The sequence below is a fragment of the Ruditapes philippinarum genome, unplaced genomic scaffold (genome assembly GCF_026571515.1).
Source record: "Ruditapes philippinarum isolate M1 unplaced genomic scaffold, ASM2657151v2 ctg3843_1_1_1_1, whole genome shotgun sequence".
In the NCBI taxonomy this organism is placed as follows: domain Eukaryota; kingdom Metazoa; phylum Mollusca; class Bivalvia; order Venerida; family Veneridae; genus Ruditapes; species Ruditapes philippinarum.
Genome location: NW_026866699.1, coordinates 348,505 through 370,301, shown reverse-complemented (window position 1 = coordinate 370,301; position 21,797 = coordinate 348,505). Strand labels below are relative to the sequence as shown.

At 33.5% G+C, this 21,797-nt stretch overlaps 1 protein-coding gene and 1 non-coding gene across 2 annotated transcripts; both read left to right on the top strand.

Moving 5' to 3' along the window:
* The first annotated feature begins 5,109 nt into the window (after positions 1 to 5,109).
* On the top strand, positions 5,110 to 21,533 carry LOC132733382 (uncharacterized). The gene is made up of 2 exons (XM_060720025.1): positions 5,110 to 5,195; positions 16,548 to 21,533. The coding sequence occupies exon 2, from the start codon at positions 16,853 to 16,855 to the stop codon at positions 21,080 to 21,082; it is 4,230 nt and encodes a 1,409-aa protein (XP_060576008.1). The 5' UTR covers positions 5,110 to 5,195; positions 16,548 to 16,852; the 3' UTR covers positions 21,083 to 21,533.
* On the top strand, positions 10,032 to 10,110 carry Trnat-ugu (transfer RNA threonine (anticodon UGU)). Its single transcript has one exon. It is a non-coding gene; the product is annotated as a tRNA-Thr (tRNA).
* Positions 21,534 to 21,797: the final 264 nt, after the last annotated feature.

Below are 21,797 nucleotides of genomic sequence, written 5' to 3'. Positions count from 1 at the left end.
TATTAGGAAAAAATATCAACATTGTTATACAAAAGGATTCATCTCAAAAAGTGTTTTTGGAACACTACAATGCACATAGACTATGAAAGAGCGTCAACTGCCTACCGTAATCGCCATACAGCCCTTAAGTTCGTCTAAACATGGTTCTAGCACATTTGTAGAAAAAGGACGAGTTTCTGTAATTCATCGTGTAAAACTATGGAGTTATTTGTATGACACTAACCAAAAAATTAGTTCAGAGGTTTTTTCTATATCACATATGATACCATATTTAATGGAAATAATTATAAGCCTCAAATGTCTGTATTTTTATTTCATTCAATATGACGCAGGCATACTCTGTGCTCCCTAAGCGAATATTTTATTATTGAAAAGACAAGGAAGGTTTTGATATAAAAGAGTTCATTTTTTTACCTCATTAAATAGCGATGTCTCCTAATTGAACTATTACTGATCTATAATTGTACAATAGGATTTTGAAACGAAATAAAAATTTTATGCCGATAAATCACGAGATACATCATTATTGTTCTTAGATAGACCTACAATAAAAATAACTAATGATCTATAATACTCTTTAAATGCATGCTTTCAGTTTTTATTCAAGTATATTATAATTGATTAAATTCCTTACATTAAACCCCTAAACAACATAATTCCACTTAAGAGTTTTGAACATGTGATAAAAGTTTTTCTTTTCAAACTGTGACGGTTAGTTGAATTTAATAATTTGATGCAAATCTACTATTTCAGCAAATCGAAATATTTTGTAAAAACAAATTTTGTTTCCAGCTCATCTTTTGACATTTAAGATGAGATTAATGATAATATTGTAGTTGCCGTAGTACGTGTTTATGTAATTCTCAAAGAACAAATCATCGTGTAATATAAAATGATTTGTAATAAGTTTAAAATATAATTTCCTATTCACTCTTATTTGACCATTAGCTCTTCAATTGTAAAGATTCGATTCGATTTAATATCACAGAGATAAAGTCACCCCCCCCCCCCCCCCCAGGTACACTGTGTGACTGGAATAATATTACTAACTTAATGAGGCATGATTCAAAGAGTTTTAATGACCACGAATATCATGATTGTTTTATCACATTATTTTATCAGATGTTATGATAAGTACTATAGGCCAGAAGGTATAACAAAGTTGTTGTTCTAACCAACACAATTATACTGATACAATCTCGTTATAATTGAGGCACTCTCAAAATGTATCAGTGATTGTGAACATGTATAGGTCATTTATAATTGTAATTGGCTTGCCAATTAATTTAGTGAAAAAAAAAACAACATTATCTACCTTAGATTCAGTTAACATTTCATTATTAATTCATTACCACACAAACATATTTTAAAGTTTTAAATGCGATTTTATACGACTTTACTATTAATTCAGTTTCTGCGAGTTATCTTATGTTTTATTGAATAAAAGAATAACTATTAGTTCTTGAGTAAAATTAAATTTTAATCTTCTTTTAGAATCCCCTAGGTCAGGTCACAATTTCACATTCTCTATTTCCTTATTTCCTTAAAATTCAACTTACTGGAACCATAAAAGATAAGCCACCAGTATAGAGCCAGGCTGTACAATAACTAATAATCTTAAAATTGATCTTTATTGTAGGCTGATTGACTTTAAATTGTCATTTTTCTATCCCAATTATTGATAATGGACAGGGTTCTCGAAAACCGGAAGCTCACTTCGAAAAATCAGTAGCGGACCTTTGACGGATGGGTCCTAACTTGTCAAAACAAATGAAGACCTCATACATTAATTGTTACAAGCAGCTTGTTGGAAATTAAAAATCATTCACATCCGTCTTTGTTTGTAATTTGAGTTCCCTCTTTATATATATAGAACACGTTGTTTATCTGGCCAAGATAATACAGTGTAATTACCTCCTTACGTCATGTGATGTCACCATAGACAATCCATTGCGTGGTTTATGACACTGTGTTGAAATCGTGAGTAAACAGAAAGATAAAAATATTCCAATCGCAAGTTTGAAATTGTTTCGGTTTTAGTTCGAGTCAACGTTATCCAACGGTGTGAGTAAAATGTTTTGCTTTATAGATATAGTCTTTGCTTTCATTGATGGTCTCAACATTATGAGCAAAACCAAACATAAGTGTGTATGGTATTGTAAAACTTGCAATTATTAAGATTTTACATGGAAATTGTTCAATCTGAGACAATTAATTAAGTATACATGTAAAAGTTTCTATATATTTTTTTGCACTTCTGCATATAATATTTACTCAAAAATTGACAAAATTGAGCGGACTATGCCGTTGAATCTTTTTATGGGATGGGATGGAATTGTTTTGAGTTGGAGTTTTTTATATAGATGCTGTTACATTTTAAAGTAGAACACCAAAGTAGCATTGCACTCGATTTTGTACTTGGATGGCATACGCCACTTACATGCCATGTATGCTCCATGAAAGCCGCCGTATGTATACTTCTAAGGATATTTTGAAATTTAAAATTCTGCTGAAGCCGGTGCCAGTGAACGTGACCAGTGGCTTTCACTTTCCTTACCGTCCATGAAAAGGCCCGATAAAGCCGAGGCTACAACATTGTCAATTTTGCCGTTTTGACCATTCTTTAGGAATTCAATATTTTTCTCTATATTTTCGTCATATTTCTATTTAGCTTTTGTTTATTTTTTTTCCAATTTTATAAATTCATTTTTTGACGTTTTTTTCTATGTTTATTTAAGTTATAATGATTTTTTTTTAATTTGCAGAAAATCGTTTTATTTACAGATACAAGTTATAAAGCATAATGAAACTCAGCGATGTATTGTTGTTGATTACACTTGTGAACTTGAGCGTGTTTGTGTGCTGCCAAGGAAAAACAAAAACGTCACGTATGTCACAATATTTACATCGTTGAATGGCAATTTATCATAACAGATTTCTGCAAATTTTCACTTTGTCACGTAGAATATCTATAATATTTATAAAATAATCACGGCACATCTTCGTTTTGAGAACACAAAATTACATGTATGTTATCATATTTAATGTTAAGCTGCAAATGAAAAAAGTGTACATTGTGCTTTTACATGATTTGCCCATTTTTTATTACCACAGTCATATCTGCGTTGGTTGTAAAGAACAATATTCCCGAGCAACCCAAACGTGTAGGTCTTCCGCAGGATTCAATTAAAAAGAAAGACGAAGAAAGGGAGACAAGCAGGTCAATTACAAGTTTTTGTCAGACGCTTGACTGTCTTCGAATCCTCCAGATGCTTGAAAGGCAAATGAACAATCAGTTTGATTTAATCATATTTTATTGCTTGAAACATGTACATGTAACATAGAGATTACATTAATACTAAACAGAATACAATAAATACGAATAAGGAAACATGTATGTTAACAGTTTGAAGCAAATGGGTTGGGCCACAAGTTTTACCAACATTAATGAAGGCCCTTCCCAGTCTTTAGGTGTATACAGTGAGCGCTGGTGAAATAAATTTAAATTTGCATAATATTCATTTTGTTTTTCTTACGTAAGAACAAATTTACTGTTTTTTTTTCGTCATTCTCTAATACATGATTTATTGCGTATAATATTTGATGTGTATTTTTTTTATTATTAAAATAACCAGGGAGATTAAAGTGTACATGGGCGTTTTTTCCAGATTTCTTGTACGCAACAAATCAATGTGTAAAATTACACTTATTTGATAACATTCCTAGTTTCAGTTATAGCTATATTTTGGATGAAAAGGTAATGTTAAATGAATTTGAGAAAATGTTAAAAGCCATTGCATCATTCATGACGTCAGTTCAGTGACAACATTATTTGCCATATTAAAAAAATTATAACTACAAATCTTTGAAATTTTCGCAATAACTGACACACTATATTCTGGTTAATTGTTATTTGTTGAATAATTTATTATGAAATGAGCCGTGTCATGACAAAACCAACATAATGGGTTTGCGACCAGCATGGATCCAGACCAGCCTGCGCATCCGCGCAGTCTGATCAGGATCCATGCTGTTCGCTATCAGTTTCTCTTCTTGTTATAGGGTTTGTAAGCGAACAGCGTGGATCCTGATCAGACTGCGCGGATGCGCAGGCTGGTCTGGATCCATGCTGGTCGCAAACCCATTATGTTGGTTTTGTCATGATACGGCTCAAAGTATATAATTCATATAGTTGCAGGACACTCGGAAACCGAAGCAAGAAGACTGTCACTGATATATTTCGCAAATGCCTTATTTATATAAACAAAGCAAAAATATCTACAATCAAAATTAATATTTGTTGCAACCGTTCACTGACGAGTCAATATATTTCAAAAATAGATATAAGAGGGATAAATCTACATTTTAAAAAACAACTTTTAGCATTGTAGTGATCTCCCTCGAAATGTTTCCTTTCTTGTGATACACTAGAATTTAATTCTTTTTGCCTTTTATATGAAAATGAATGAATATAGAAATGTTGAAGTATATTTTGTATCATTACAATATCATATCTTTGAATTGTAAAAAAATGTACATATGTATTTATATTTATTTGTCTTTCAAAATTTATCTTAATGTGCTTCTTTTATGAGTTTTATGTTTATATGCATGTATGTCGGTCAAAAGCTATACATAGCTTATGTTTTGTAAAATGTTATATATGTATACCGACAATAAATAAATTTTGATTTGATTGATTTGGACCTTCCGATCAAACTCTCTACATATCGAGCTAATCTTAGCATCTTGCTAATGTTACTTACTGAACTAATCAATAAACTTAATTAACGAATCATTTATAAAAAATATTGGTTTATATAAACATATTAAACCTTCGGGCACAGCAAGGTTAGTTTTATTGATATAAATAGAAAAAAATGTCAATTTGGATAATTTATTTCTACCATAAAATACATAATAATATACATCATTTACAATAAAATTAACCTTTTTGATAGTTTAAATTAAAAATAATAGTAGTTGGACATCCCGAATGTGACTACGAAATGTCATAATCCGTACATAAAGAAGATACGGTACCTGATGGCATTTAAGTAGGCAAATTGTTCATTAATGGCAAAATTACTTCCCTTTGTTAAAATCCCACCACTTGCAGGATAACAAAGAATGAGTCAGACAAAGTGGAATCTCAAGAAATCTGTCCGTTGCACGAGAAAGTTTAATAATCTAAGGTATGCATCACTTTTAACGAGAGGTTTTTGACTTTGAGATATTGCCACTTACAATAATCGTGAACAATCTTAGTCAAATAAAAATTGATAAACTGATAAATGCATGACTGGGCACGCTGTTTCCTAGTCCAGTACATCAGACGTTGCGGACTTTTAATAGTTTATGATGGTCAAACCCGACGTCTAATAGTTATTGCTCATAAATGCAAAGTATCAAATATAAAGGTGGCGCGATAGCTTAGTCAGTTAGACCACTGACTATCATTCCTGAGGTCCCAGGTGCGATCCAGGGTAACACCTTTGGGATTTTTCAGAGACACTTTCAGTGTTTCCCACCTTATTAGACGTGAACTGGAAAGAAATTCAAGTAATCTTTGCATGTATCAGTGCTATAAACTGGGCATGTTAGAGAACCAAGGGATATTTTCAATAAGAGCTAGAGACTGGTTCCCGGATTCGCTTGCATCTAATAGCTGTCTCTGATGTGACTAGTCTATTATAGTCATGTCTATGTCCCTGCGAGGGGTTTGACATTAATGGATGATAGATAGATAGGTGGATGGATGGATGGATAATTCTGTCCGTCTATTTACCCCAAGACTACACTATAACACCCAAAAACTGTCTCTTTGACAAGACTACCCCAAGACACCCCAATACTTCCACAAGACACTTTCACTAACATGTTAATAACAGTCTTAATTTTACATTGTTAATGGGAAGTAACTATGTGATTTCACATGTACAGTGAACACATTGAATTATCTCCCTTCTGAGAAAAGAAATATATCACACATACATGCCAACAAATAATCAATTTAATGCCGTAATGGCACTGATTATAACTCTGAATGGAATGATAATTAAAAAAACTGTTTTTCTTTTCTACATGTATATTAAGCAGTGTTAAATCTAGAATTTCAAAATTATTTCATCTAGAATTTCAAAATTAATTTAATTATGGGGAATTGTCCCCCACTCAGCTGAAAAATGTGGGAGATTTGAAAAAATGTGGGGGACGTGCATTTACCTAACAATATGTAAAGGTGTAATGGTTTACCGGTATACCCATAAATTGCAATATGAAAAATTAAATTTCGTACCGTGGTACGATTTTTGGGAAACTGGTATTTTACAAAGATCATAATTTTTAATTAATCGCCTTCTAATTTCGTACAAATTTCGTATAAAATATTTTTTTGGTGAATTTTTTGGCGTCAACGTAAGATAAAAATATCCAAAAACTAGTACACTTAAAAGTCAATACGCGGTTGCATAATTTACATAAGCAGCGGCCCAGGTGTGAAAAGTCACGCGAGACTAGTTTTGTTTATCAAATTGTGTGACACTTTACTTTCTATCTATTCCTTACAATTCTTTTAAGTTTCTAAATAATAATAATAATAATAATATATAATGTTACTTCATCTTTACATCAAAACATATACACGATATTACGTATTGTAATATATTGCAATACACTTTGGCAAAATGGCAATATATTGCAATACGGTTTTTGCTGTATAACCCCTTACAATATGACATACCATAAAGAATTCATTTATTTTATGGACAGCTATTGTCCGCTCAACAACAGAAATAGACAAAATTAAAATATTGACAAATAGCAGTAAAGTGCGCAGATCAAACTGTCAATACACATGATTGAGTATGTATTTTACTTTAGTCCTCACCCAAAGTGAAAACAAACATGGCAGAAGCATTTAAGATACAGTAGAGATTAACCAAATAAAGTTGAAAAGACTGTCAGATGTATGACTTCGCGGGCATTGACTTCATTAAAATGCATGATCTGAAAAAAAAGTGCAATTCACGCAAACATGCGGCCTAGATGCAACTCTGATTAAGTAAAAAGATCAAGTCTCAATAAATAAGTTAAATAAAATAAACTGTATTTGTTCCACATTGTTGTAATTGTTTTTACTTATGTTAATTTAAGATATATATAAAATATCTTTATTCCTTCTGTGCAAATAGTTTACAACAATGAAATGTAACTGTTAATTGCCATACCATTTTGTTGAGCAAAAAATGAATTTTTGTTATTAAAAAAAAAAGAGAGAGATTAAAAGTTCTTAAAAATACATTGTGTGAAATCCTTGTTTTTATTTGGTTGGGTCGTTCAGCAGGCAAACAGAGAAATTAAAATTTCATGATCATTATTAGGGTTTAAGTGGAATAAGAGATTATTACTTTGAGAAGCAGTAACGGTCATTGATTACATAACATTTAAGCACAAGTTGTACTTTATTATATTGTTGACGTCAATAACTTTTGGAGTGCCCCGCTGTCACCAGCATGTTTTAATGTAAAATTAAATATTGTTGTAATATAAGAAGCTACTTACATGCATTCTTTCTGTGCTTGTTTGTTATTAATTCTTCTAAGCAGTATAAGAATTTCAAATTAATATCTCAAATATATTTTACACAACAAAGAAAAGTCTGGAAGTTTTTGGATAACCCCTTGTACCTTAGGTAATTGATCATTGCACTTTTTCTACATTGTTGCTGTTATGCAATTCTAGCTATATTTTTAGTTAACACATACAAACAAACATATTTTTAAAATATCATCATGAATCCCAGGAATTACAACCTATCACACTACCTCTGGGAGATAATTCAAATGTCATCGGTTGTACCTTGTTACTCCCCTTAGATTATCTCTGACAGGATTATACATGTAGTTTAATAAAAATTTTCCAATTTAGACAATATATAAAGTTCTTGGGGTAAATGGACTGACCGTAAAAAAATTACAATTATTGTCTTGCCTTTCAAACTTCAATCAGAAGTTTATCAAATTTTCAGCATTTTCAAGACATGTTTGTTTTCACTAAGTGGGTCCAAAGTGAAAGTTAAGGCCACAATTCATATAACAACAAAGCTCACAATGTAAAATGATGCACCATTTGCAATTACACTTCCAGATTTATGTTTTAAGGACTATTATATTTAAAACAAAAATAAAACTGATAAAAATAAGAACATTAACCTCGCATAAGACAATGTAAAATCTGTTGCAAATTTTTAATGCACATTTCATAAATGGCAAAATCCAGTTTAAAGTTTGTTGTAGTGCAGAGGAATGCTATTTTTTGCAACAAACACACAAAACAAATGCAACCGGGCCTTTTCGGTCTTTGACACATTTTATTGTTACTGAAGTAATAGACTATAGTTTTCATTTTGTTGTCTTTTCCATACCCTTCAAAGAAGAAGGGGTATATTGTTTTGTTAAATTAATGTCTGTCGGTCTGTCTGTCCGTCGGTAGACCACATTGTTTCTGCTGATTATCTTAAATGCTTTTGATTACAAAGTCTTCATATTTCACATACTGATTGGTCATAACAAGTAGATGACCCCTATTGATTTGGGGTCATAGGTCAAGGTTACAGAGACCTGAAATGTCAGAATGTTTTCCTCTAATTATCTTGTAAACCATTTATCAGAAAGTTTTCATATTTCACATTTAGATTAGTCATATGTAGTAGATGACCACCATTGATTTTGGGGTGTCAAGGTCATGGGGTCCTTAAATGTGCGAATGGTTTCTGCTCATTACATGTATCTTGAAAACTATTTATCATGAAGTCTTTATATTGAACAAATTGATTGGTTTTAACTAGTGGATGACCCTTTTGATTTGGGTCTTTAGGTCAAAGGTCAAGGTCACATGGACGTGAGATCTGTCGGTCTGTAGGTAGACCGTATGGTTTCCAATGATTATCTTAATTAAAAACGAGTTATTGCAAAGTCTTCATATTTCACATACTTATTGGTCATTACGGGTAGATGACTCCTATTTGTTTTATGGGTCACTAGGTTAAAGGTCAAGGTTACATGGTCCTTACATGTCAGAATAGTTACCACTTATTATCTTGAAAACCATTTATCACAAAATTTTCACATTTCACATATTGATTAGTCATATGCTGGTAGACCGTAGACCATGTGGTTTCCACTGATTATCTTAAAAACTATTCATCACAAAGTCTTAACATACTGTTTGGTCATAACTAGTAGGTGACCCTTATTGATTTTTGGGTTACAAGGTTAACGTGACAGGGCCATTAAATGTCGGAATAGTTCTGCTATTTATATTTATGATAGCTTTCATTCAGTTTCAGGTCATACATTGGTCATTATTTTTTATTTTTCCATAACCGAACACTTCCACATACCCATTTATAGCATGTTTCTATTATAATAACAAAATTACCAATAAAATGAGTCAAGGGCTAGAAAGGGGGGCTTATGTATCGTTCGACATTTTTTGTTTACTAATTGATTTTTTTATAGATATGTCCCCATGTACTGCGTCTATAGTACAGTAAAAACCTGCAATTAAGACCATCATCGTGGTCTTAATTGTTGGATGGTCTAAATTGTGGATACTTTCATCATTGCTTACATACATTTTTGACCATGGTGTATTTTAAATTAGTCATTTTGTATGAATAAACAATATGTATCTTAAGCTACAAATACAATATATATTGTAATATTTAATCAGATGAGAGCAAAACATTTTTCTGAAGAAATTTAATATGAAATCTTTTTGATCTGATTTCAATATTTATTATTATTAAATGTACATACAGTATTTCACCAATCTTATAAGGCAAGATAAATGTGCTGAAAGTAACATTGAACTACAGTAACTCTAAAATTTACTTTCACACCTTATTTCATACAATTATCTTATAATAACAGTTTTTGACACCTTGTTAAATCAAGTGTCATGCCTAAGAGCATTCAAGCAGATAAATACAACAAATATGTGATCTTGGTGTGTGTTGTCTTTTTTTTGGCCAGCCCGCATAGCTCAATCGGTTAGAGCGCGAGACTTGTAATCTCGACATTGTGGGTTCGATTCCCGGGCTGGCCAACTAAAATTACTAATCAGTCTTTCGGATGAGACTTTAAATCGAGGTCCCGTGTATGGGTGCTTAAACACTTGGCACGCTAAAGAACCAGGAGAAGCTTCTGGAATTGGGGCATCTTTCTGTATCTGTAATTGCACTATCCTCCGAAAAATAAAATGACTAATACTCTTCTGGAGGGCTCGCCCATATGGGCAACCGGTGGCGAGTATAAATAAACGCAAATACACACACACACAGTGTTGTCTTTAAAATTAGTGTTATCTTTAGTGAGTTCAAATGAAGAATAAATAAAAAAATTGAAACTGAATCTGGTGGTTTTTAAAGTGGATAACCGGGGTAGCCTTAATTCTAGAGCTTGTAATTATTGACATAAAGAACAGAAAATTCTGTTCTTTTATAAGATGGTCTTAATAGCGGCGTGATCTTAAATCTGAGTTGGTCTTTAGTAGGGATTCTACTGTATTTAACAAGTGAAGCATGCTGCCTCCTTTGATAGCTCTTGTAAATATTAGATTTTTACTCTAACGTTGTTTTTTATGTTGCGAAAAAGATGTAATAAGAAAGTAATTCTGTTAGCAATGTCATACATGTTTCTCCTCTTCATAGTTTTCTAATGTATCTGAAATTTTAGAGTGACGACACTTTCACTTTTAAGGCATTTTTCAAGTTAGATCATATGACAGCATGACACTTGTTCCATACACTTACAGAACTCAGCGAACTACTTTCAGAATACTCTATGAAAATTGTCGTGTCGACCACAACATGACTCATACTTGTCACAAAAACCTGTGCTATAACGACAATGTGTAACGACCTGACGAGCCCATATGTATCTAATGGTTAAGCATACATTCAGCCCGTCCGTTGTCCAAACTTTTACTTTTTAAACGACATCTCCTCATTGACCATTGAGCCAATTTCATTGAAACTTCACAGGAATGTACCTTTGATAGTCACCTTTAAAAATTATTCAAAGAAATTTCATGCAGAACTCTGGTTGCAATGGCAACCAAAAGAAAAAACTTTAAAATCTTCTTTTAAAAACCTGAAAGAGCTAGAGCTTTAATATGTTGCATGAAACATCATATAGTCAGTGTCTACCAAGTTTGTTCAAATAAAAGCCCTGGGGTCAAAATTGACCCCACCCGGTCCCTGGGGGTCATTGATTTTCCTTATTTGTATACAGTTAAAACTTAAAAAATCTTCTTTTAAAAAACTCAAATAGCTAGAGTTTAGATACTAAGCATGAAATATCTTCCAGTGAGTGTCTTCCAAGTTTTTTCAAATAAAAGCCCTGGGGTGAAAATTGGTCCCGCCCAGCCCTATATGTGTAAAGTAAAAACTTAAAATCTTCTTTTAAAAACCACAAAGAGCTAGGGCTTAGATTATTTATAATGAAATATCTTTTAATGGGTGTCTACATAGTTTGTTAAAAAAAACCCTTGGTAAAAATTGGCCCTGCCCCGGGGGCCTATATACAGGTGAGCGATTTCAGGGCCATCATGGCCCTCTTATTATTCTGTTAGTCTGATAATTACTGGCATTTTTTCTTTTGCACCATACATTATAAGTAACTGTAGAATTACAGATCTACTTACAAATATATTGTATTTGATTGAAGATTTTTCACTTTGTGTTTTATTAATAAAATAATATTTTATGGAAGACTTGAAGGTTGAATCTATGCCAAAAATATCAGTTAGATATGTGCAATGGTCTCAATTGATTAGTAAGTCAATTTTTAGCTCACCTGTCACAAAGTGACATGGTGAGCTTTTGTGATCACTTTTTGTTCGTCGTCCATCCGTCGTCCGTCCGTAAACTTTTACTTGAAATGACATCTCCTCATAAACCTCTGAGCCAATTGTATCCAAACTTCACAGGAATTTTCCTTTGGTAGTCAACTTTAAAAATTATTCAAAGAATTTAATTACATGCAGAACTCTGGTTGCCATGGCAACCGAAAGAAAAAACGGAAAGAAAAAACTTAAAATATCTTCATTTAGAAAACCGCAAGAGCTAGAGCTTAAATATTTGGTATGAAACATCAACTAATCAGTGTCTACCAAGTTTGTTCAAATAAATGCCCTGGGGTCATAATTGGGGCGGGGGTCATTGATTTTCCTTATTTGTATATAGGAAAAATTTAAAAGTCTTGTTTTAAAAACCCCAAATAGCGAGAGCTTAAATATTAGGCATGAAACATCTTTTAGTGGGTGTCTACCAAATTTGTTCAAATAAATGCCCTGGGGTAAAAATTGGCCCGGCCCTGGGGGGTCATTGATTTCCCTTATTTGTATAATAGTAAAAACTTAAAATATTTTCTTTTAGAAAACCGCAAGTGCTAGAGCTTAAATCTTTGGCATGAAACATCACCTAGTCAGTGTCTACCAAGTTTGTTCACATCAATGCCCTGGGGTCAAAATTGGCCCCGTCCTGAGGGGTCATTGATTTTCCTTATTTGTATATAGTAAAAACTTAAACATCTTCTTTTAAAAACCCCAAATAGCTAGAGCTTAGATATAAAGCATGAAACATCTTCCAGTGAATGTCTACCAAGTTTGTTCAAATAAAAGCCCTAAGGTCAAAAATTGGCCCCGCCCAAGGGGGTCATTGATTTTCATTATTATGCCCCCATCGAAGAAGAGGGGGTATATTGTTTTGCTAATGTCGGTCTGTCGGTCTGTCTGTCTGTCGGTCTGTCCGTCTGTCGGTCTGTCCGTCGGTAGACCACATGGTTTCCGCTGATTATCTTGAAAAGTATTTATCACAAAGTCTTCATATTTCACATAGCGATTGGTCATAACTAGTAGATGACCCCTATTGATTTTGGAGTCACTAGGTCAAAGGTCAAGGTCACATGGACCTTAAATGTCAAAATGGTTTCCGCTGATTTTCTTGAAAAGTATGTATCACAAAGTCTTCATATTTCATACAGTGATTGGTCTTAACTAGTAGATGGCCCCTATTGATTTTGGGGTCACTAGGTCAAAGGTCAAGGTCACATGGGCCTTAAATGTCAAAATGGTTTCGCTGATTATCTTGAAAAGTATGTTTCACAAAGTCTTCATATTTCACATAGTGATTGGTCATCACTAGTAGATGACCCCTAACGATTTTGGGGTCAATAGGTCAAAGGTCAAGGTCACAGGGGCCTTAAATGTCAAAATGGTTTCCGCTGATTATCTTGAAAAGTGTGTATAACAAAGTCTTCATATTTCACATAGTGATTGGTCATAACTAGTAGATGACCCCTATTGATTTTGGGGTCACTAGGTCAAAGGTCAAGGTCACAGGGGCCTTTAATGTCAAAATGGCTTTCGTTGATTTTTCCATAATTGAACACTTCCATGTACCCATTTTTGGCAAGTTTCTGTAATAAAATTACCAATTATGTGAGTCAGTGGCTAGAAAGGGGGGTACAATGTATATGTGTCGTTCGACATTCTTGTTTTTTATAGAGTAAAAACTTAAAAAAAATTCTTTTAAAAAACCAAAAGAGCTAGAGTTTAGTAGATACTGATACTAAGCATGAAATAGTTTCTAGTTTGCGTCTACCAAGTTTGTTTAAATAAAAGCCCTGGGGTCAAAATTGGCCTTTCAGGCGGGGGGGGGGGGGGGGGGGGGGGGGGGGAGGTGATTGTTTTTTCCTGTATGTATATAGTAAAAACTTAAAAAAATCTTCTTTTAAAAACCCCAAAGAGTTAGAGCTTAGATATTTATCATGAAACATCTTCTAATGGCTGTCTACCAATTTAGTTTGTTCAAATAAAAGTCCCTGGTTTAAAATTGGCATTTGCCCAGGGGCCCGATTTCAGGGCCACTATGGCCCTCTTTTTATCCCCCGCCGATGGAATCAGGAGGGGGATATAGTTTTGGCGTAGTCCGTCCGTCCGTCCATCCGTCCGTCCTAATTTCGTTTCCGGAGTAGTTCTCTGCAACTACTGGCTGGAATTCAACGAAACTTTATGGGAATCATTAATATCAAGAGGAGATGCGCATATCGTCGGCTTGTTCCGGTCCGACACTTTAACTCAGAGTTATGGCCCTTGATTAGTTATGCAGTATGCATATAGAGTAAAAATCGTTTCCGCGCTACTTCTCTGCAACTACTGGCTGGAATTCAACGAAACTTTATGGGAACCTTCAATACCAAGGGGAGATGCGCATATCGTCGCCTTGTTATGGTCAGACACTTTAACTCGAAGTTATGGCCCTTGATTAGTTATGCAGTATGCATAATTATAGAGTAAAAATCTTTTCCGCGCTATTTCTCTGCAACTACTGGCTGGAATTCAACAAAATTTTATGGGAACCTTCAATACCAAGGGGAGATGTGCATATCGTCGCCTTGTTCCGGTCAGACACTTTAACTCAGAGTTTTGGCCCTTGATTTGTTATGCAGTATGCATATAGAGTAAAAATCGTTTCCATGCTACTTCTCTGCAACTACTAGCTGGAATTCAACGAAACTTTATGGGAACCTTTAATACCAAGAGGAGATGCACATATCCTCGCCTTGTTAGGGTCAGACACTTTAACTCAGAGTTATGGCCCTTGATTAATTATGCAGTATGCAAATAGAGCAAAAATCATTTCCGCTCTACTTCTCTGCAACTACTGGCTGGAATTCAACAAAACTTTATGGGAACCTTCAATACCAAGAGGAGATGCGCATATCATTAGCTTGTTTGAGTCAGACACATTAACTAAGAGTAATGGCTCTTTGATTAGTTATGCAGTATGTATATAGAGCAAAAATCGTTTCCGCGCTACTTCTCTGCAACCACTGGTTGGAATTCAACAAAACTTTATGGGAACCTTCAATACCAAAAGAAGATGCGCATATCATTGCCTTGTTTGGGTCAGGCACTTTAACTCAGAGTTATTGCCCTTGATTACTTATGCAGTATGCATATAGAAAAATATTTGTTTCTGCGCTACTTCTGTGCAACTACTGGCTGGAATTCAGTGAAACTTTATTTGAACCTTCAATACCAGAGGAGATGCGCATATCGTTGCCTTGTTCGGGTCAGACATTTTAACTTTTGAGTTATGGCCCTTGATAACTTATGCAGTATACAACCAGAGCAATAATCATTTCCGTGCTACTTCTCTGTAACTACTGGCTGGAATTCAATGAAACTTTATGGGAAACAAAGAGGAGATGTGCATATAGTCGCCTTGTTCCGGTCAGACACATATAACTCAGATTTATGGCCCTTGATTAGTTATGCAGTATGCACACATCTCATTGGCATTTCCACATATTACTATTTAACACAGAGTTATGGCTCTGTTATTGCCCTGAATATTTATCAAGTTCAAAGAATATTACTGTTTATGCCATGATAAATATATAAATAAAGCCTTATGTCTTCAGTTGTTGTGTTAGTAATAACCAGTACTCGGCGGGGGATATAAATTCAACGAATTTGCTTGTTTTACATTTTTTTGCCCCCACTATAGGGGGAGGGGGCATTTAGATTTACCCTTGTCCGTCCGTCCGTCCATCCTTCCGTCCGTCCATTCTCTTTTTGTGTTGCACGTAGCCTAGAGTCATGAAACCTTACAAGAATGTTGATCAGCATATGAAGTTGTGCATCTGGGTATTTTCATGTGGATATATTTAGAATTTTAAGAGTTATTGACCTTGACTTGACTTGCATGTAACTCAAAAAATATTTGACGTAGAGTCATGAAACCTCACTGGAATGTGATCAGCATGTGTATTTGTGCACATGGGTATTTTTGTGTGGATATATTTAGTATTTTTAAAGTTATTGCCCTTGAATTAGTAAAAATTTCCAATTTTCAACTTGTGTCGCACATAACTAAAAAAGTATTTAACCTAGAGTCATGAAACCTTAAAAGAATGTTGCTCAGCATGTGTAATTGTGCACATGGGTATTTTCATGTTGATTTATTTAGTATTTTTAGAGTTATTGCCCTTGAATAAGTAAAAATTTCCAATTTTCAACTTGTGTTACACATAACTCAGAAAGTATTTGACTAGTAGGTCTGAAAGTTTTCAAGAATGTTGGTCAGCATGTGTACTTATGCACCTTGGGATTTCCTTGGGGATTTATTCAGTATTTGTAGTATTTGCCCTTAACTTAATAAAATAATTTGAGTTTTCAACTTTGGCAGATGTAGCCAAAAAAAAATTTGACCTAGAGACATAAGATTGACAAGTCGGTGGAGTTAGGGGGCACCCGTGTCCTATGGACAAATTTCTAGTTTTTTTTTTCGAATTTCTTCAAATGCATGAACCCAGCATGGAAAGATCTTGGTAAAGGTCCTATTACTGTTGGCTTTATCTTACAGGCTTTATTTTTGCTTTCAGACTGACCAGTACTGTCACTTAAAAGTATCTTAATAATATTGATTTGCCATGATATGATATACTTAGTTTTCTTTTTCTTTCTCGTTTCAGATCTGTAATTCAAGGATTTAAAGAACTGTCTTACATTCATTTAGCTGTATGTTTTTGAGAATATTTTGCCTCAAATTTCCTAAGTATGTGAATCAGCAGTGCAAAAAGAATAGAAATGTGTGCATTGTGATGAATTTTTAAGAAAAACAAGTTTTGTTGCTGGAAAAAAATACTGTATAATACAGACCCTAAAATTGACCCAGGAACCTTAGCTTTAAAATTGATGTGAGAAAGTCTTGATAGATAGCGTTCTTGGCAGTAATTAAAATCACCTGTGTGGCGATGATTGTTATGTATTGGTTAAAATGACTGAACCAGGTTTTGTGTATTCTGCACATGGAGTGGTTGTGAAGAAAGAAAAGGAAACTGCAGAAACATTTCTTTCCTATGCGGAAAGTCAGATCAAAGATAAAAACGTTCAAAATGATGCAAATATTGAAAATGTCACATTAACGGATGTCTTGAATGTTTGTAATGCAAGGAAGACAAAATTTGAAGAAAATGAAGTACGAAGAAAAATAAAGAATAATAAAGTAATAGTATGTAAACAGGAGGACATAGAAGCAATTGTTAATATAAAGAAAGAAATTGAAGACCATGAGTATGGGTTTGGAGAAAATGTTAGATATGATATTACAGAGACTCTGTGCACAAATGAAATTACGAAAGATAAAGAATTTTCTTCACAAATAATAAGAGGAGGAATTGATGTTATTGTTAAACAGGAGGTTGAAAATGCCGCTTACAATTTGCAAATGGAATTGGAACGGATGGATAGAAGTAGTGAATCAAGCAACAAGTTTGTTCAACTGATACCTGAAGAGGGGCATATAGAAAGTAATGTGCTGTCGGTTTCTTATGGAGATAATGAAGTTACCAACATACAATATAGTTCAAGTGTTAAAGGAAATCAACAAATACCCGAAGAGGAAGAAATACAAAGTGATATGCCAACAACTTCAAATAGAGAAAATGAAGGCACCAACATACAATGTGGAATTAGTGATAAAGGTAACCAACCAATACATGAAGAGGGAGTAATACAAACTGATATGCCAACAACTTCTTATTGGGATAAAGAAGGTACCAACATACATCATGGATTAAGTGATAAAGGAAATCAACCAACACCTGAAGAGAGAGTAATACAAAGTGTGATGCCAGTACCTCGTTATGAAGATAATGAAGTTACCAAAATACAACATAGATTTAGTGATAAAGGTTATCAACCAATACCTGAAAAAGGAGTAATACAAAGTGATATGCCAATAATTATTAATGGAGAAAATGAAGTTACCAACATACAAAATAAATCCAGTGGAAAAGGAAATCAACCGATAGCTGAAGAGGGGGTTATACAAAGTGATGTTCCAATAGTTACTAATGGTGAAAATGAAGTTCCCACGATACAATGTAGATCTAGTGAAAAGGGAAATGTGAGATTATCAGAATTCAACCAAGTTCAGCTTGAGCCAGAAATTTTGTTCACTATTGTGTCTAATTTTCCGGACTTTCAAAATGGAATAATTGACGACGACATTACCGATATTGATGTTACTCGTTTAGATAAAAAAGATCTAGAATTGAATCAGAGTGAACAAATGCTTTTGACTGGTGTATATTTGAAAACCTTAAGCAATACTGAATCAGTTGCTTCGCCACAGCAGAGAGTATTTAAAATATGTTGTAGAGCAGAAGAGAAAGAAAGTGGCAGAGCACTTTTGATCTCAAAATTTTGTACTGTTAAACCAAATATTGTTAAGCATGTACAAGGGGGGAAATCATTCTGTAACTCAAAAAATGTGAAGGACAGTTCATTGTTCGTGGTAGGAAAAAATCTTAAAAATAGGAAGCAAACAGAAAATAATGGTTGTGAAAATTACAGTGTTCCTGAAAAAAAATCATCAAAAAATGGTATTAAAAATGACAAATATCTAATGAATTCTATAAACCCTTTAAACCTCCCAGAAAATTATGGAGAACTGAAATCAAAGTTAAATGATACATCAAGACATTTTGGCAGGAAAATGCACTTGACAAATACCGAGGAACTTAGACATAATGGTATAGCACATACTGGAATAAATAAAAATGGAAAATGTTTGTCTATTGCTGAACAATGTAAGGCACTAGCAAAAAGCGTTACAAAGTTTAGTAAGAAAGAATTACCAAACCTAAAGTATGTTTGTCATTGTGGAAAATCTTTTGACAGTCGAGAAGATCGTTTGAAACATGTAAAAGAAGATCATTGGATGCCAAAAGAATTTACTTGTGAGGATTGTAGGCAAAGTTTTAGAAAATGGCGGGATTACAGTCGGCATAAATGTGACGATTCTAAAGATGAAAATAGCTTTGCATGTACAACTTGTGACAGAATCTTTGAGTCCAAGAAGGTACTTCAGAATCATACAGATATTGGAAAAAAAACTTGTAAACTTTGTGACAAAGTATTCTGTTACCTTGAAGATCTAAGCAGTCATGAAAAGACACACTTGAAATATTCTTGCAAAGTTTGTTCAAAGAAATTTTACACTAAGTGGAACTTAAGTATGCATTTAAGAAGTGAGCATACGTCATTAAAGTGTGACATATGTAAAAAGTCCTTTCTGTTTTCAAAGTTTTTAAAGAATCACATTAAAAACATGCATGCCAACGATTTGTTCAACTGCTGTGATTGTGACAAAAAGTTTACAAATAAATCTTCTTATAAGCTTCATAAAACTAAATTTTGTCAAAAACTTTTGCCTGGAAAAACAGTTGAAAAAATTACTTCAAAAAAGCTGAAAACAAATCCAGATGGCATACCTCTTAACAGTATTGATATTATGGTTAATGCTAGCTCTGAAGACAGTAAAGATAATGTAAAAGAGGTGGTTATTGAAAATGGTGATACATTAATTCGAGCAAGTGAAGAATTGTCAAATGAAATTTCATCCATATATCAAAATTCTGAAGTAGAAAGTCAAGGTATCTGTAAAGATAAGAAAGATATGAGTATGGTTGGGGATGTTTGTAAAGCACCGGGGACGAATAGAGATAACACATTTAAAGCATTAAAACAAAATTCATACTCACCAGAAACAGAATTCCCATTTGCAACAGATTCATGTGCTGTAATGCCAGAAGCCACGGAATCTTTACCAAAAGTAAGTGATTTGATTGGAAAGGAATCGGGTATTGGAAATGAAACAAGAAGTGACAAATTAGCAGATCAGTATATTGTTTGTGAAAATGATACAGGTGATGAAAATGTTGAGGTTGAGTCGAATAAAAAAGATGTAACAAAGGAGGCTACAAGTCATCCTTATGTACGAGTTAAACGGGAGAACAAACATTATGAAGATAATGACAAGGTTTTGGCCTTGTGTAATGTAGAAAATAGAAATTTGCATTTGTCAGAAAGCTCCAGATCAGCTGAAACCATTTGTTACAACGAGAACAAATTAATAATTTCAAACTCTTTGTTTGAAAATAAAGATAAACCATATAGATTTAAAAGATGGAAAAGAAAGAAAGGACCAGAATTACAGAACGCCAAGAAATATTTGACCACAAGAATTGAAAGTATTACATCAAGTTTGAAATTGTATCGCAAGGACAAGGTTTTTTCTGAACAAAAGTTAAGTGGCATGAATTGTGAACTACAGAATACTTTAAAAGCAACACAGAGTTTAGCAAACAACATTGATGACTCTAGCGAAGCTATTCGAAGAGATTCCAATAAAAAACATGCATTTGGAAAAAGTAATGCTATGAAAACAAGTATTATACATTCAGATGAAGATACAACTTGCGCAATAAACGATGAGAAAGTAATTAAAAATGATAAAGAAATGAATATTGATGTAAGTGGTGACAGTGATGAAGATATTGATAGGGCATGTCAAAAACATTCACTTAATGATACTCCATTTCAAAAAAGAGCTGCTGAAATTGAAAGAAATGAAAGAGATAATGGAATAAGTTCTGAAGAAGACGATAGTGGCTTTGTAGAGGAGGTTGTGTCACACAGAGATGTGAAGGACTATTCCTTTAAAAAATTGCAAAATTTCTCTAAACAAGGTGAAGTGTTCAACAAATTTCTTATTTTAAAGAATGAGGGACAGATCATGGATAAGAGAATAACAAGACACGCCACCAATACAGAAATAGAATATGGCAATGCAAGAAAAAAGAAGTTTAAGGCAGATGAAGATTTATCAGGGATTAAGTTAAAGAGAGTTTCTGTTGTTCTAACAGATATCTTTAAAATGGGCAAAGCCAATTTGGAATTGAATAACAATAAGAATGAACAGCATGTCCATGAAGAGGAAGAGATGGCTGTTGAAGATGGTAACAAGATGGATGATAAGTTGAAAGGAACTGCATTTAGTAATTTGAAAGTTTATGATGATAAATTAGCAGTTGATGCTTTTAGTGATTTTGCGTCAGGTAGTGAGTCGGCAAGTGATGATGATAGTGAGGGATATGAAGAATGCACAGCGGAAGAAGTAGCTGCTATGTACAAGTGTACCAAAACTCAAAATTCTAAATGATAATACATTTAAGGGGACTCAGTAATGTACTGATTATTAAGCTGTTTTAGAAAAACTGTGATAAAGGTTGAATATCACTGTAGACCAAAGTATAAAAAATATATATTTGCAACACTAAATAAACACTTTTGAATTACCACTCAAAATGGTTGTATTTAACAAATTGTTCCATGTTGATACTGTTAATGTGTTTACTTGTTTATATGTTTTCGACGTTTATAATGTTAGCAAGTAGTAAGTTGTTCATGAAAATAATGGATATGCTCAATGATTTCACTATCATTTGTAAAAAGTGTTTTATAATGAAATTATGCTTGCACGTTTTTTAAGTTCACCTGTCACAAAGTCACATGGTTTGCTTTTGTGATCGCTTTTCGCCAGTCTGTCCGTTGTCCGTCAGTTGTCCTTCCTTCTGTAAACTTTTACTTTTAACGGCATCTATTCATAAACGGCTAAGAGAAGAATTTCATAAGACATGTTGTCTTTCATTCTAATCCTGTTTTTTAAGAATATTTGAATTGCATCTGTATATTGTGAATTATAACATGTATATATATTCTGAGAAATAAAATATGTTTAAACTAAACTAAACTAAACGGCTAAGCCAATTTCGTTCAAACTTCACAGGAATGTTCCTGTGGTAGTCAACTTTAAAAATTGTTCAAAGAATTTCATTCCAAGCAGAACTCAGGTTGCCATGGCAACCAAAAGAAAA

Bases quoted from the DNA above. Each gene is read 5' to 3' on its own strand.
- LOC132733382 (XM_060720025.1), top strand. From the start codon at position 16,853: ATGACTGAACCAGGTTTTGTGTATTCTGCACATGGAGTGGTTGTGAAG.